Source organism: Bos mutus, chromosome 1, assembly GCF_027580195.1.
Source record: "Bos mutus isolate GX-2022 chromosome 1, NWIPB_WYAK_1.1, whole genome shotgun sequence".
In the NCBI taxonomy this organism is placed as follows: Eukaryota; Metazoa; Chordata; class Mammalia; order Artiodactyla; family Bovidae; genus Bos; species Bos mutus.
Window position 1 is genome coordinate 1,174,266 of NC_091617.1, and position 17,597 is coordinate 1,191,862.

The following is a 17,597-nucleotide window of genomic DNA, read 5'->3' on the forward strand; positions in this document are numbered from 1 at the left end:
TGGGGTCAAAAAAATACACAACTGAGCAACTGAACTGAACTGAATTTACTTCTTAAATATTTAAATTAAAGTGAATAAATTATATAGACACACAAAACATGCTGCATCTCCTTAAGAATCAGGGGAAAGCACATTAAAACCACTGCTATGCATCCTTGAGCCTGACAAAGTCATAAAGTTTGACATTCCAAGTGCTGGCAAGGATGAGGAGCCACAGAATCTTTTGAGCACTGGGAGTATAAATTACTAGAAATGCTTTAGAAAAATTACTTGGCCTGATCTAATAGGTGATGATGTATTAACAACTCAAACCTAGTAACTCTGCTGGTACTTTCATGCCTCAGAGAGGCCTGATGTGCACCAGTAGACATGTGCAAGTGTCCATGTAGCAGCATGGTTTGTCACTGGAATAAAAAGAGAAAAAGCGTCAGTGTTCATCACCAGGAAAATGGATAATCAAAGATATTTCTAATTAACTCATCAGCAAAAGTGTATTAAAAAAAAAGTGTATAAATAACAGTCAAACATATCAAGATAGATGAACCTCACAAGCTGTGCTAAGTGAGAAAAGCAAGTTGCAGAAGTATACAACAGTGTGATACCATTTTATTTCTATAAAGTTCAAAACTACAAAATTTAATGAGGCATATCTCATTTAAAGATATGAGGAACATGTAGGGGAAAAGTCATGTGGAAGTTACCTTTGTGGGCGAGGAACGAGGATGTGAACACAGCATATCCACGGCCTCCAATGGGAGTCTTGTTTCTTCTTATGCTAGGATTCATGGTTTCTTCATAACTTACCTATAAGTCATCGTACATTCTTTCGTATTCTTGAACTATTTCATTAAATTTTTTCCTAAGTTCTTTCTTGAATAATATAACTGGTAATCAGACTATGTGGGGCCAATTTGGGACTCTTAAATTTGGATTTTGGACTATTAATAGTAGTAAATTTATATACCTCCTAGCAAGTCTGGTCTTCCACCAAATCAAAAAACTAGGTTCCAAGCAACTCCCTGAAGATGTCTTATTAATCTTGTTGCAGAATATTAAGGATAGAGGTAAAAAATTGAATAAATTCTTCCAGCTCTTTTGTGCTTTCAATTCTCAAGCCATTCTGTCAAACATAAAAAATTTATTTGTTATACAAACATTTCATGCAGCTCAATATAACAACAACAAAAAAAAGCCCAATCAAAAGATGGGCAGATCTAAATATACATTTCTCCAGTGACGACATACAGATAGCCAAAAAGCACATAAAAAGATGCTCAACATTGCTAATTGTTAGAGAAATGTAGATCAAAATTTCAATGAGGTATCACCTCATACCAGTTGGCATGGCCATCATTAAAAAGTCTACAAACAATAAATGCTGGTGACAGTGTAGAGAAAAGGGAACCCTCCTACACTGTTGGTGGGAATATAAGTTAGTAAAACCACTATGGAGAACAATATGGAGGCTCCTTAAAAAACTAAAAATAGAACTACTCTATGATCCAGCAATCCCACTCCTCGGCATATATCCAGTGAAAACCGTAATTCAAAAAGGTGCATGCAACCAATGTACTTTACAGCACTATTTACAATAGCCAGGACATGGAAGCAACCTACGTGTCCATCAACAGAGTAATATCAGTTCAGTTCAGTTCAGTCGCTCAGTCGTGTCCGACCCTTTGCAACCCCATGAATCTCAGCACGCCAGGCCTCCCTGTCCATCACCAACTCCCAGAGTTCACTCAGACTCACATCCATCGAGTCAGTGATGCCATCCAGCCATCTCATCCTCTGTTGTCCCCTTCTCCTCCTGCCCCCAATCCCTCCCAGCATCAGAGTCTTTTCCAATGAGTCAACTCTTCGCATGAGGTAGCCAGAGTACTGGAGTTTCAGCTTTAGCATCATTCCTTCCAAAGAAATCCCAGGGCTGATCTCCTTCAGAATGGACTGGTTGGATCTCCTTGCAGTCCAAGGGACTCTCAAGAGTCTTCTCCAACACCACAGTTCAAAATCATCAATTCTTTGGCGCTCAGCTTTCTTCACAGTCCAACTCTCACATCCATACATGACCACAGGAAAAACCATAGCCTTGACTAGATGGACCTTTGTTGGCAAAGTAATGTCTCTGCTTTTGAATATGCTATCTAGGTTGGTCATAACTTTTCTTCCAAGGAGTAAGCGTCTTTTCATTTCATGGCTGCAGTCACCATCTGCAGTGATTTTGGAGCCCTAGTCTGACACTTTCCACTGTTTCCCCATCTGTTTCCCATGAAGTGATGGGACCAGATGCCATGATCTTCCTCTTCTGAATGTTGAGCTTTAAGCCAACTTTTTCACTCTCCACTTTCACTTTCATCAAGAGGCTTTTGAGTTCCTCTTCACTTTCTGCCATAAGGGTACATATATCTGATGGAATATTACTCAGCCATTAAAACAGCATGAAATAATGCTATTTGTAGCTATGTAGACAGACCTGGAGATTATCATACTAAGTGAAGTAAGTCACACAAAGGAAGACAAATATTATATCACCTATATGTGGAATCTGAAAAAACACACTCACAGACTTAGGAAAAAACTTATGGTTATCAAAGGGGAAAGAAAGGTAGGTGGGTGAAATACATTAGGAGTTTGGGATTGACGTATGCACACTGGTGATGGTGGTTTAGTCGCTACGTCATGTCTGTTGTGACCCCACAGACTGTAGCCCACCAGGCTCCTCTGTCCATGGGATTCTCCAGGCAAGAATACTAGAGTGGGTTGCCATTCCCTTCTCCAGGGGATCTTCCCGACCCAGGAATCAAATCTGGGTCTCCTGCATTGCAGGCAACCAGCTGAGCTGAGGGAAGTCCATCATACATGCACACTACTACATATAAAATAGATGATCAAGAGAGACCTACTGTATAGTAAAGGGAGCTTTATTTAGTATTCTCTGGTGACCTACCTGGGAGAAGAATCTGAACAAGAATGGGTATGTTTATGTTTATAATTGAATTCTTTTCTGTACACCTGAAACTAGCACAATGTTTGAGTCAAATATACTCCAATATAAAATAAAAATTAAATTAAAAAAATTGGCACACATTTTCAGCATTATTTCTTGGACTTGTAGAAAGAATTGAAATGATAATTACAAAGAATTATAATACTGTTATTATTGATCCATATATGGCTCTCTATTATTAATTTTCTTAGTTTTTATAACACAATAAGTACTTGTGGACCACCTAATACAAAAGCAAGGATCTCAACATTAAACCACATCTAACCATGTAATTTTAAAGCCTCTGCAATTTTAAATGTAGTTTTATTAGTTAGCATTATTTTGATCTGATAAAACTTCTAAAATGTATTTTTAATTGGAGGATAATTGCTTTACAGTGTTGTGCTGGTCTCTATACCTGTGAATCAGCCACAGATATACATGTGTCCCCTCCCTCTTGAACCTCCCAGCCCCTCGTCCAGGTTGTCGCAGAGTGCTGGGCTGAGCTCCCTGTTGCACAGCAACTTCCCTTCAGTCGACTGCCGTACATAACAATGGCGTGCATGTCAGCGCTGCTCTGTACATTGGCCCCACCCTTTCCTTCCCCCTCTGTCCACAAGTCTGTTCTCTGTGTCTGCGTCTGTGTCCCTGCCCTGCCATTTTTTAAGCACTAAATTTTTTATTTCTTAATGAAAGTATAGGTAGTACCAATTCTTATGATGGAAGATAATCTCAAAAATATAAGCAAGTTCTACATAGACTGAACATGCACTGTTAGAGTAGATGGGCTTTAGAGTCAGACTTTCAAACTTGGACTCCCCTGGTGGCTCAGACAGTAAAGTGTCTGCCTACAATGCGGGAGACCCGGGTTTTATCCCTGGGTCGGGAAGATCTCCTGGAGAAGGAAATGGCAACCCACTCCAGTGTTCTTGCCTGGAAAATCCCATGGATGGAGGAGCCTGGTAGGCTATGGTCCATGGGGTTGCAAAGAGTCTGGATATGACTGAGCGACTTCCCCTTCTTTCTTTCTTTCTTTCAAACTTGTGGCATCAGACAAATTATTACCCTGAACGCCATTTGATAATCAGGAAAATTGGGGAAATTGCTGTCTCAAATTTATAAGGATTAAAGTACTGTGTGAGATATCCCCTGGTGCTTAGTATATTTTACTGTTTTAATGCCTTGCTGTCTGTCTGAACGTTTTCATTGTGTGCTTGGATGCTTTACGTCCCCACTAGATGGCACTGGTTGGCCAGTTTAATTCTAACTGTCCAACCCATCTGAATCTTTTGCCTTAAGAGGAAAAATACTTAGGGTAAACACTATTGAAACTATTGAAACTATTGAAAGTGTTATACACTTGATATCAGGTAAAATTAGAAAGGATTACCTATACTGTGAAAAAATCACATTAAGTATACACATTCATAAAAACAAAATATTAAATAATTAAACATATTAAGGAACAGCTTTGTTGCTAAGTCACTTCAGTCATGTCCAACTCTGTGTGACCCCATAGATGGCAGCCCACCAGACTCCCCCCGTCCCTGGGATCCTCCAGGCAAGAACACTGGAGTGGGTTGCCATTTCCTTCTCCAATGCATGAAAACGAAAAGTGAAAGTGAAGTCGCTCAGTCGTGTTCAACTTAGTGACCCCATGGACTGCAGCCTACCAGGCTCCTCCATCCATGGGATTTTCCAGAATGGTCAGAAAATATAGAGCTAATGTGGCTTAAACTATATTAGCAGTTTACGTTTTGTTTCAAGTGCAGTAGAAAACCATTGATGAATTTTAAAGAAGTGTGAGGATGTTATTTATGTTTTTAAAAGATCATTCTGACACTGCTGCATTTCAAAGACACCACTAAAGAGATTGAAAAGAGATGCCATAAAGTTGAAAATAATATTTATAACACATGAGCAAGCAAATGACTTACCTAAAATATACTACGAATTCCTGCAAATAAAGAAGAAAAAAGACAACAACAATAGAAAAATTGGTAAAACACCTGAACAGTCACTTCACAAAAGGAATTCTAGGGCTTCCCTGGTGGCTCAGTGGTAAAGAATTCACCTGCCAGTTCAGGGGACACGGGTTCAATCCTTGTTCCGGGAAGATCTCACATGCCAAGGAGCAACTAAGCCCAGATGGAAAACTATTGAGCTTGTGCTCTAGGGCCCAGGAACCACAACTACTGAGCCCATGTGCTGCGACTACTGAAGCTCGAGTGCCCTAGAGCCCGTACTCAGCCACGGGAGAGGCCACCGCAGTGAGGAGCCCACTGGCCGCAACTAGAGAGAACCCGAAGACCCAGCACAACCAAGAATAAATAATAAAGAAATAATTTTTTTTAAAAAAAGGAATTCTGTATGGCCCGCAAACATGGAAAGGTGCTCAACTACATTAGTAGGTGGGGGAAAGCAAATTAAAATCACAGTAAGAAACCATGACACACCCATATGATGGGCAAAAATGTGTAACACCAGGGTAGACAAGGATGTTCAAAGCAGCAGCTTTGTGAGAGTCAATTCATAAGCCACTGTGGAAGTGTTCAGTGATGTCAAAGGCAGAGTTCCATTCCTCAGTAAACACCCTGTAGAACACCTGTGTATCAGCACAGGAGTACTTTTATACATGAGCACTCTTAGTTAAGAATGCTTAACTCCCGAAAAGTTAAGAATACCTAACTACCAAAAACTGGGGGAAAACAGAAATGTTCCTTAACTGGAGAGTGGATAACCCATTCATTCTATTAAATTAGATGTTGCCATAAGACATCAAAAATGAAAAGCATGATAGCCTAGTGGCATTTCCCCAGCTCAGTGGTAAAGAATTTGCCTGCAGTGCAGGAGATGTAGGTTCTATCCCTGGGTCAGGAAGATCCCCTGAAGAAGGAAATGGCAACCCACTCCAGTATTCTTGGCTGGAAAATCCCATGAACAGCGGAGCCTGGCTGGCTACAGTCCATACCGTCCAAAGAGTTGGACACAACTGAAGCAACTTAGCATGCGTAGCCACAAGTACCAAAGAAGGATGTCTTTAAAAATGATAAGCAAAAAAAGAAGATAGAAATAAATGTGTAAAAAAAAAAAAAAGAAGTGTGTATAGTACAGTTCCATTTAGATAAAGTTCATAAACAGGCAAAACAAAATTATGTTGTTAGGAATGTATATGCCGAGTTGATGGCTTTTGATCAATTGATCAGTAAAGAATTAATGCTTTTGAACTGTGGTGCTGGACTACAAAGAGATCAAACCAGCCAATCCTAAAGGAAGTCAACCCTGAATATTCATTGGAAGGACTGATGCTGAAGCTGAAGCTCCTATACTTTGACCACCTGAAGCAAAGAGCCAGCTCACTGGAAAAGACCCTGCCTGATGCTGGAAAAGATTGAGGGCAGGAGGAGAAGGGAGCAACAGAGGGTGAGATGGTTGGATAGCATCACTGACTCGATGGACATGAGTCTGCATAAGCTCTGGGAGTTGGTGATGGACAGGGAAGCCTGGTGTGCTGCAGTCCATGGGGTCACAAAGTCAGACACAGCTTGGCGACTGAACAACAACTTGCGTTTGTTAAACTAGAATGGTTGTGACCTCTGATGTCAGTTATAGCTCAGTTTTTTAAAAATGCCTTTGGTGGGAGAGGCGAGGCTGTCAACATGAGGGCTGTGTTCTCTTCTTCAATCAGAATGGTAGTTACTCGTGTACTTGCTCTATGTTTATTCATCCAGCTATACTTTGTTTCATGTTCTTTTCTGCATGTTTTACTTCAACCATAAAACATTTTTAAAAATGCACACTGATTCCTGCATTCACAGGGGAGTGTGCATGGGCAAAAATGGCAGCAGAGAAAGCATGCTGCTGCTGCTAAGTCGCTTCAGTCGTGTCCGACTCTGTGCGACCCCATGGACTGCAGCCCACCAGGCTTCTCCATCCCTGGGATTCTCCAGGCAAGAACACTGGAGTGGGTTGCCATTTCCTTCTCCAATGCATGAAAGTGGAAAGTGAAAGTGAAGTCGCTCAGTCATGTCTGACTCTTAGCGACCCCATGGACTGCAGCCCACCAGGCTCCTCCGTCCATGGGATTTTCCGGGCAACAGTACTGGAGTGGGGTGCCATTGCCTTCTCCCAGAGAAAGCATAGTGGAGGTGAAAGATCCTGGAGTAGAGGCTTGGACCAGGGCCGTGGTGGCAGCGGAGATGGACGCAAACAGATCCAGGAGGCAGGTCTAATGGGCTTTGCTAACAGATTGTTTCCTCTTGTTCTTTGTGATAGTTCACAAACCAGAAAAAGTCACGTGGACAGAAGCTGCTGGAACCATCCGGGATGGATTACGAGTCTATACAGCCCTGCATTATCTTTCTCATCTCTCACCTGGAAAATCCGTGCTGATAATGGACGGAGCAAGTGTAGGTATTAATAGTTTTGTTAAAAAACAGACCATCATATCAATGTATGGCAAAAACCACTACAATACTGTAAAGTAATTAGCCTCCAGTTAAAATAAATAAATTTTTTTTAAAAAAGACCAAAATAGGATACTTAGGAAATTGAGAAATGGGCCATCCACTTACTAATACAATGTATTGCCAGTTAACTGATTCACTGATTTCCTATACCAAACTCCCATTTTCTAAAATAAGCAGCTTTTATCAATAGATGATAAAAGTGTTTAGTTTCCTACTGCTTTGAATCTGCTATTACTTTAAAAAAGCAGACAAGCCATTTTTATTCATGCCTGTTACACAAAACTTGAAATAGCTCCTAAAATCTTTGAAGCTAGACCCCAGGTCTCCCTGCCTATTTTGTATCATATCTCTCATACTTACACTTATGTGATTAAGGTGCTTCATTTATAGATATATCACACAAGATCAAAACTGTACTAATTTAAACATGTTATATATATGTAGTTATATATAAACATCATGTTTATACATGATAAACATCAAAATATAAAGACACTAAAAGATTACATAAAAATCTAAAAATGTTAGATTTTATATCTGACTGTTGATGAAAATGATTTTTCTTTGGAAAAAAAAAAAAAGGCAGTCTTCGTTGGCTTCAGCCCTGTGTCCAACATCAAGGTAGTAGTTATTTCCCTGAACTAACTTACAGGTCAGCAAAAGAATGGAACTTTTGAAGTGCTTTTATTTTCAAAGAGAGGTTGCTGGACTTGTATATGTACCATTTAATTAGCTTAGTACATTATGCTGACAAGGCCCTTAATGGTGCATTTTTCTCTTTCCAAGGTCGTGTTCTGAATTCGACCTGCCTCCATCCTTGAGGTTATGTGCTACAGTCAGACTAGCTGGGAGCCTGTAGCACACAGAGCTTTTCCTTGAGGCAGTCTATCAGAGTTTCCCTTTCTAATAAGCTTGTCCTATTTTTTCTTTGTATCAGACAAGATTTTAAAATATACTGAAGTAGCACTAAACTGTTACTCTTTATTAAAAAAACAACCTAGTAGATGAATTAGACACAGCCTCCGCCCTCTCTCTTGTAACCCCATTGTGTATTCCCCCACACAGGCACTTGGTACAATAGCCATTCAGTTAGCACACCACAGAGGAGCCAAAGTGATTTCAACAGCCTGCAGCCTTGAAGACAAGCAGTTTCTTGAAAGATTTAGGCCTCCTATAGGTGAGTAATAGTACTCAACACAGACTTGAATACATAAAATTTTGAAGAGATATCATATCACCTTGAAAACTCTATTTGTAAAACAAACTGCAAAATGCCAAATGCGTGTCATTTTTAAAATGCACTTAGTTCCTGTGCTAAGTCCAAGGTTACTTAAGTTTACATTGTAATTATTTGGGTTTTTCTGTTGTTGTTTTCTTTTGGCCACACAGTGTGGCACATGGGATCTTGGTTCCCCAGGGAGAGGACCCATGCCCCTCTGCTGTGCAAGCACTAGACCCCTAGCAAAGTCCCAATTACTTTTCAGAGTTTTTTCTTCTTTGCCCCATTATCAACTTAGTCAAGTTTGAATTAGGTGAACTTTGACACAGTTCAGAAACACCTGATACCTCTTTAATTTTTTTAGTCAATAAGTCATATTTTTGTATCACTTTTCGTTTCTCAACCTCTTTTACCCGGTGATATATACCTAAAGGGGCCCACAGAGAATGAGATCGATGGATGGCATCACCAACTCAATGGACATGAGTCTGAGGAAACTCCGGGAGATGGTAAAGGATAGGGAAGCCTGGCATGCTGCAGTTCGTGGGGTTGCAAAGAGTTGGATACAACTTAGCGACTGAACAACAAATGTCCCTAAAGTTGCCTGTTTCCTGTGATTTGCTGGCATGGGAGATGAGCCAGTTAAACAGAAACCCAGGTCACATATAGTTTAGGATAAACAGGATATGGCATCAGCTGGGGAGCTCTTGAAAGGACTGACCCTATCCCAAAAGCAATGAACACGGGAAAGAGAAAGAAAATAGAGATTGACAAAATAGAATGGAGATGGGAATGGAATTTAGTAGACTGGAGTTAACAGAATTAACATTGGAGATTAACAGATGAAGAGAAGAGCAGAGTGTAAGGCCTGCAGGAGGGAAAGTAAGATTCACTGGGTGTTGACATGAATGATAGTTCCTTAAATCCTCAACAACCCTGTGCCAAGTAACTGGGAAACAGCATCTCAGAATTTAGTTTTTCCAAGGATGTGCCAGGGTGTGTACCACTAGGCCTGGAATGGGATTTGAACCCAGGCCTGTCTAACAGTAAAGCCTGGGTTATTTCCATGGTTATGTTATGCTTTTGGCAGATAACCAAGAAATGGAAAGAAGGTTGAAACAGGCATTGAGAAAGGAGGGAGATAAGAAAAAAGGAAAAAAAGAAGAGATTGAAAATGGAGGGGAGGAGCATAAATAGTACTGTGGACAAGGAGCAGTTTCCTCTTGGTTAACCCTGCCCTTCCCTCCTGTCTCCCCACGCCCACCCCCAAGACTTCAGTCAGTACTGGACTGACTACACCTTGAACCTGAGCAGCTCTGAGCAGAATTCTCTGTAATGAGAAGGTATTCAAAGATACAAAAATGAAATAGAGATGTATCTTCATTTTCCAATTCAAATTCTGAGGTTTTTTAAAAAATATTTTATTATATTTGGTTGCATCAGCTCTTAGTTGTAGCATGTGGGATCTAAGTAGATCCCTGATCAGGGATTGAACCTGGTCTCCCTGCTTTGGGAGCAGTAGTCTAGCCACTGGACCACCAGGGAAGTCCCCAAATTCTGAGATCTTTTAATTCTCATTGGCTTGTTCTCTTAATATAGTGCTTTAAAACAACCAGTTAAAGTTAGTTTTATTTTCACTAACTCTGCTTAGAATAATCCTGTTTTGTTTTTTCACCTTCAGGAATTTTTTTGTTTTGTTTTGGAGGGCAAGTCAGGGGATGCCGGTACAGGTTGGGATTTCTGTGACTGAGAAAGGATAAAACTGCCTGTAGTAGAGAAGTACCAAATCCAGAATAGATCTTTGTACTTTTGAGCTCTGAACTCTATTAAATCTGAACATTCTTAAGAAATTGTTTAATCTTTCAGTTCATATCTATATAAGTACATTTGCTAAATTAAGAGAGTCTCAGTTCTGGCAAAATACCCTTTACCTATAAAGAACAGTCCTCTGTGTCAACAGATCAACCTTGGAATATGTTATCTGTAGAATGCTCATATTTTAATTTATTGACTATACCAGTTTCTTCATCCTTTCATCCTTACCAACACTGGGTTAGATGAGTGAAAAACAGGATAATTCAGATTCAATAACTGCTTCAACCATTTAATTCATTTCAGAGATGAGAAATTTATTTGCTTTTCTTGCTCTTGCTCTGGGAGCTATGTTGATCACATAGGGAACAGTACAATCGCCTGACTTGCTGTCCTTTGCAGCTCGAGTGATCGATGTTTCTAACGGGAAAGCCCATGTGGCTGAAAGCTGTTTAGAAGAAACAGGTGGCCTCGGAGTGGACATTGTCCTAGATGCTGGAGGTGGGCACTTTACTAAATCAGGAGTCTCTGTCATTTTTTGTGTGTTATGGATAAATTTCTGGGAAAAAAATAGAACCAGGAAGTAATTACTTACACATTTATTAAGTTGAGGTCAAGAGTTTTTTTAACTTTTTGAACTGGAGCTTCATTTTATTCCCATTTTAAGCACCATCAGAAGAGAGAACATGCTTACCTTTTAAAAAAGTATGCATGCGTGCTTAGTTGCTTCAGTCATGTCCGACTCTGCAACCCTATGGGCTATGGCCCACCAAGCTCCTCTGTCCAGGCAGGAATACTGGAGTGAGTTCCTATGCCCTCCTCCATGGGATCTTCCCAACTCGGGGAGTGAACCCTTGTCTCACGTCTCCTGCATTAGCAGGCCGGTTCTTTACTGCTGGGGGCTTCCCTGGTGGTTCAGTCGGTAAAGAACCCACCTGCAATGCGGGAGATTTGGGTTCAATCCCTGGGTTGGGAAGATCCTCTGGAGAAGGGAACGGCTACCCACTCCAGTATGCTGGCCTGGAGAATTCCATGGACTCTGTAGTCCATGGGGTCTCAAAGAGACTGAGTGACTTTCACTTTCACTTCTTTACTGATGGTGCCACCTGGGAAGCCCTTTGGCGTCTAGGCATGGGAGTTTAAGTATCTCTGCAAGAAATCTGGGGCCTCCCTGGTTGTGCTTGTAGTGGTTGTGCTCAGTCACTCAGTCATGTCTGACTCCTTGTGAGCAGCAGCCCGCCACGCTCTTCTGTCCATGGTATTTTCCAGGCAAAAATACTGGAGTGGATTGCTGTCTGCCAGAGGGCTTTTCCTGACGCAGGAATTGAACCTGCGTCTCCTGCATTGGCAGGCAGATTCTTCACGGCTTTGGAGGTTCTTGGATTAGTTCAGGTCTCAGTCAGTCACTTGTTTCTGCTATGTGTGGCTGCCTTCTGTGGGATGGTGAGCTTCTGCAGTCCCTTTTTGGACAATGCAGAGAATTTTTTTGCATTTTACCTTTCTTGAACTTTTGCAGTTTAACCAATAGTTATTTAACACCTAATCTCTACACACTTAGGTAGTGCCACTGCACCTTAAGAAGAGGTTTCATAAGCCTGCCAAGGGATTCTATTTATATTTTGTTAGAATTTATCTTCTAAGATCATAACAAATGGAGCTATGGCCACAGCTGTTTGTTTTAGCCAGTATTTTCAAGATTTGAAATTAACTCAGAAAAATCTTTCAGTGGAAGTGAATGTATAGTTCATTAACTTTTCAAATGGACATTTCAATAATTACATCAAAGTAGGACATTCTTGAATCTATGAGTTCCTTACTCAGGAGTCAGCTTTCCCCAGAGTATTAAGCTATCAACGGTACGATTGAAACGGTCAGACTTAGTGGTGTGTGCTGTTATCCTGTCTGATTTTCAAACTGAAAGAGATGTTTTATCTTTAGTTATCTCATTTATAATTAAATCTAAAGTAGATTTTATAAACAGTTTTAATGCAAAAGTGTATTTTAAGGGGTCTGAATATATCGTATGTTACCTTGTTCTAAGAAAAATGCTTCCTTGTTACATTAAAAGTAAACAGAACTAGTTTGAAGAATAAATTTTTATCAGATTACTGTAAAATATATGTTCTCTCCCTCTCTTTCTTTTTAAACAATTCTTCTGTAAGTGAGGTTATATAGTAAAGATGACGAACCAGCTGAAAAATTACAACTACTACCACATAAACATGATATCATCACCCTTCTTGGTGTTGGAGGCCACTGGGTAACAACAGAAGAAAACCTGCAGGTATTATCAGAAACAGTAAAGCATTACTATTCCACCAATAGGGTATAATTAACAAAGAATGATGCCTAAGTGTTTTAGCACGGTGTGGTTAAATTTGTATAAATTTTTAATTATTTCCTATTTTTAAAGAAATATAGCTTTTATTTTTTTTTTAACTTTAGCTGTTGGCCAAGATGTTGAAACATAGTTGAAATATAGCAGAGGAGTTCATTTAATGGTTTGGAAATAATGACTTCTAAATTTTTTAATAGTATTTCAAATAAGATTTTTTTTCCCCTAGTAACAAACATTCATGTTGACATATACTTAGCAAAATATTTCTATATAAAATGACAATTTCTTAATTATTCAAATTAGAATTTACTGTGTGTGTGTGTGTGTGTGTGTGTGTGTGTAGTCTTCCATTTTTACATTTCTTCCAGTTTTACATTTCTCAGCAAAATTCAGGGATTTTTATTATGGTGATATTCACATACCAGAATTCTCATGTTCCAGTCTTCGATGATTTTCTAACATCCTCATGAAAATGACTGGTGAGTAGCAGCTAGAAATCACACACACACACACACACACACACTGGTGAGTAGCAGCTAAAAATCACACACACACACACACACACACTGGTGAGTAGCATCTAGAAATCTCACACACACATTCACACACTGGTGAATAGCAGCAAGAAATCTCACACACACACACTGGTGAGTAGCAGCTAGAAATCACACACACACACACACTGGTGAGTAGCAACTAGAAATCACACACACACACACACACACACACACACAAACACAGACACCCCTAATACCACTTTATCACCTCTGGATTGGCACAGACACACACACACACACACACAGACACCCCTAATACCACTTTATCACCTCTGGATTGGCCTTGCATTTTGACCTTGCTGTTTCATAATTTTGGACAATGAATTAGAAAAGAAATTACAGTGTACATACTGTTACTAAAGTCTGTGTGCTGATTACTTGCAATTTGGGTATTACTTGTGTAAAAATTTTTCTGACCTAAGATACCAATCATTCTCCTGCTATTAAACTCACAATAACTGAGAGTTCTTTGTGTATTTTATCCAAGCTGGATCCTCCAGATAGTCATTGCCTTTTCCTCAAGGGAGCAGCAGTGGCTTTCCTTAATGATGAAGTTTGGAATCTGTCAAATGTACAACAGGGAAAGTATCTTTATATCCTTTTTCCTACCGATTTGAATTTCTGGCTTGAAATGTACCTTGTATTCTCATCATTAAATTCTGTAATAATGGTAATAGCTAGTTCCAAGTGTGTATAGGTACTTATTTAAATATGAAAACAACCCTGTGAAATTTAAGTATTGTTATTATTCCTCTGTCACAAGTAAAGAAACAAGGATAAAAGGTTAATACACACCCAAGGATGCAGCTGGCAAGTGCCAGGACAGGAATCACCCAAGCTGTCTCGCTCGTTTCTGAATGAGAAATCAAACTATAGGAGACATGGAAAAATTTACTTCATTTTAATTTGGCCTCAAGAAAATCACAGGTCACCTTAAGAGACTACATCTGTATTCCTATGGCAGCACTGCACAAAACATTTCAGAATATTCATCTACATTAGAGTTGGGGGGGGTGGTGTTTTTAAGAATATCAGTGCTAGGAAATCTTTATCAAAGAAAGATGGATTGATTATTTTTAATGGAAGTGATTCAGTAACAAATCAAGTGTAAAATAGAATCATTCCATTTTAGTAAAAGTAATCAAGTTTTCTTGAGACTCTGAAAGCAGTTCTGAAAGAAAGGTCCAAACCTCTTTACAGCGGGGTCAATTTAAGAATAAATTTTGTTTCTGAGATGCCTGTCTTAAAGGCAGCTGTACCTGGTAAAATTTTTAATATTAATATATTGGATAAATATTAATACATTCTCGTTACTTAATAGAGTATAATTGTGCATGAAGAGACTTGCATGTCTCACTGAACATCATTATTTTTATCAAATGCGTATTGTATATGCATGCTATGTACAAGGCCAGCCTCCTCTAAAATCTATGGCAAGCTTATTTCAGAGCCTTCAATTAGTATATTCCATATTTTGAGTTTTAAAGAGTTCATTTCAAAACCAGAACATCCCCTTAATGTAGTGAATGTGTGTATTTAAAGTATTTTTGATTAAATATTTTCCTATTAAATTTAGAATAAACTTAATTTTTAACTCTCTAAAAGATTTAAATTTCAGCTTTAAATAATGAAATGTCCAATAACATTGTAATTCTCAAGAATACCATGGGATGTTAATTATAGACACTGTATTAAAAGTAACACAAGTTAGCATGTTTTGAATCTTACATGTCTAAAGGCAGGCTGGCTGCCTCTGCCTGTATTACTTAATTCTCTCAACTGCTCTCCTTTCCCCCACACCGTAAGATTTTAACCTCTCTGACAAACCCATGGACCAAGTTAAAATATGACATGTTTATAAGAAATGTTAAATTTTCAAAAATCAGAAATACATATTTTATATATATATACACACATACACACACACACACACTTACACATACCATTGGCAATTTCATTAACAGAAGAAAGCGAATTTGCAGTAACAAAGAGTGAATCAGTATTCTTTAGGTCCTTTAAAAAATATCTTTAAAGTAGCTTATGTTTCTGTTTTCTCCCTTACATTTCCTAAAGTCCTGAATCAAACTTTAGTCCTCACTTGTGCAAACCCCCCTCAGCTGCATCACACATGAGCCAGTTGATGCTTATGATTTATATAGAGATAGCCTTCCAATTGTGTGATTATACATCATAGATAATTCTCCTGTACTATCAGTTAGGCGATGGCACCCCACTCCAGTACTCTTGCCTGGAAAATCTCATGGACGGAGGAGCCTGGTGGGCTGCAGTCCATGGGGTCACAAGAGTTGGACACAACTGAGTGACTTCACTTTGACTTTTCACTTTCATGCATTGGAGAAGGAAATGGCAACCCACTCCAATGTTCTTGCCTGGAGAATCCCAGGGATGGGGGAGCCTGGTGGGCTGCCGTCTATGGGGTCGCACAGAGTCAGACATAACTGAAGCGACTTAGCAGCAGCAGCAGCAGTTATATAGACTCTCAGCTCTAATATTATTTCAATTAAATGACTAGAGTTTTTAATTTTATACTGTTTATTCTTATTTGCATATATTAGACAGATTATTAACTTTCTTGCATACATATCATATATCAGCTAGCTTAATAAATGTGCACCTAAAGTAAGAAATATAAGTGCTAAATTTTTAACTAAAATACCATATTTAGCGCTAAGATGAAACCCTGACCCATTCTGTTATTAATACCATTCACTTGGGTTAACACTAGTCATTACTTAAGGAGAAACGTTAGGCTTCTTTCATCACTTGTCCTTTGAAGTTTTATGCTCTATTATGTCACTCTCTCTCTCAAATCACTTACCCCATTTTCCTGGTTTAGAGGTAGACTTGGACAGCTTATAGAACTTGTTACAAAAATAGGTGACCTGCCTAGCATCCTCTGCTTATCAGATAGTTTTATTTACTCCTTTACATTATCACCTTAACAGTCTTTTCCAGCTACGTATCTTAAAAGATGTGATGGAGAAGTTATCAACTGGTGTTTTTAGGTATGCTAAACAACCAAATCATTGTTCTTGTTTATTTTTCTATTCTCCAAGAGATAAAATGGGCATTCCCATTTTTGTTTCAGCTTTCTCAGTATACTTGTTGCCACCATATGTTACATTTTGCTTAAACAGCTGCTGTTTAATATTTCTAAAGTGTATCCTGTGATACACCAGTAAGTAATTATTCCCTAAGATAGAACTGGTTCATGAGTTTTCTTTACTGCATTCCATACTGTATCAGCCCCTTCGCTTATCCACATCACCCCTCCCAAAGCAATTTGAAATAACCCACAGGTAGACAGGAGGGAAAAGTACAATTTTTTTTCAGCTGAATCTGTTTATCAAAAAAGAGGAATTAAAAAAGGGAATGGAGAGAATGGGTCTTTTCCCCTCCCAAAATCTAACCACTCTTAATAGTGGAAATATTAATGGGCAAATTTTATTTAAAGTAATAGAGCTGAACTACAGCAATTGTCAACTACCCTGCTGTGTACTCTCCTCATCCTTAACTAGACATTTCTAATAATTTCATTCTTCCTCAGACCTCAGTTGGATGAACCCATTCCACTATACGAGGCAAAAGTTACCATGGAAGTTGTTCAGAAAAATCAAGGAAGAAAGAAGCAAGTTGTTCAGTTTTAATGTTCTCTCTGACCTCAGCTGGATGAACCAGTTCCAGTATTTGAAGCCAGAGCTTCCTTGGAAATTGTTCATAAAAGTCAAGGAACCTAAAAGCAAGTTTTGTGTTTTTAAGTATATTTTCCTGCTGAAACAAGATGCTCATTTATTTGAAGTATTTGAAAAGTATCTGAAAAAAATTATCGTACAGACGGTCGAAGCAGTTGTAAATTTTAACATCTAAAGGGAATATTCTGAAAGCCTTTTAAATTATTGTCCTTATATATTTGCCTCTTATAAATTGTTTACATGAAGAAAAACGGTCATCGGAATCCACACTATGTCGACAAAACTGTTGGGAGTCTTGCTATGTCAAAATACTTTTCTGATGAACTCCTTTCTCAATACTTACCTTCTTTCTTTAAACATCCTTTGCTGTCGTAATTTAATACTTGGAATATATTTTCAAGTATCAAAGGATCTAGCCAAGAGAAAGCTAAATTTTTTTTTTCTTCAAATATTCATTCACTCCAGGGTTTCCTCAGGATGGAACCAGAGCAACACTAACGCGC

At 38.9% G+C, this 17,597-nt stretch overlaps 1 protein-coding gene and 1 long non-coding RNA gene across 4 annotated transcripts in view; one reads left to right on the top strand and one right to left on the bottom strand.

The window, feature by feature from the left end:
• Positions 1 to 17,295, top strand: part of CRYZL1 (crystallin zeta like 1) — a 33,698-nt gene extending 16,403 nt beyond the window's left edge. The window contains exons 7-13 of one of the 3 annotated variants that reach the window (XR_011463326.1): positions 7,262 to 7,395; positions 8,521 to 8,632; positions 10,889 to 10,987; positions 12,649 to 12,770; positions 13,869 to 13,974; positions 16,340 to 16,407; positions 16,950 to 17,043. Coding sequence is in view for 2 of the 3 variants with exons in the window: in XM_005893355.3 (XP_005893417.1) it covers positions 7,262 to 7,395; positions 8,521 to 8,632; positions 10,889 to 10,987; positions 12,649 to 12,770; positions 13,869 to 13,974; positions 16,362 to 16,407; positions 16,950 to 17,049 (719 nt within the window). In the remaining variant the exon portion in view is untranslated. Of the gene's footprint in view, positions 1 to 7,261; positions 7,396 to 8,520; positions 8,633 to 10,888; positions 10,988 to 12,648; positions 12,771 to 13,868; positions 13,975 to 16,339; positions 16,408 to 16,949 lie in introns of all 3 variants that reach the window. The other 2 variants (XM_005893355.3, XM_070366496.1) reach the window with 2 other exon arrangements.
• Positions 10,910 to 17,568, bottom strand: LOC138986478 (uncharacterized). The gene is made up of 3 exons (XR_011463330.1): positions 17,438 to 17,568; positions 14,177 to 14,251; positions 10,910 to 11,045 (listed from the first exon to the last, which is right to left on the bottom strand). It is a non-coding gene; the product is annotated as an uncharacterized lncRNA (long non-coding RNA).
• Positions 17,569 to 17,597: the final 29 nt, after the last annotated feature.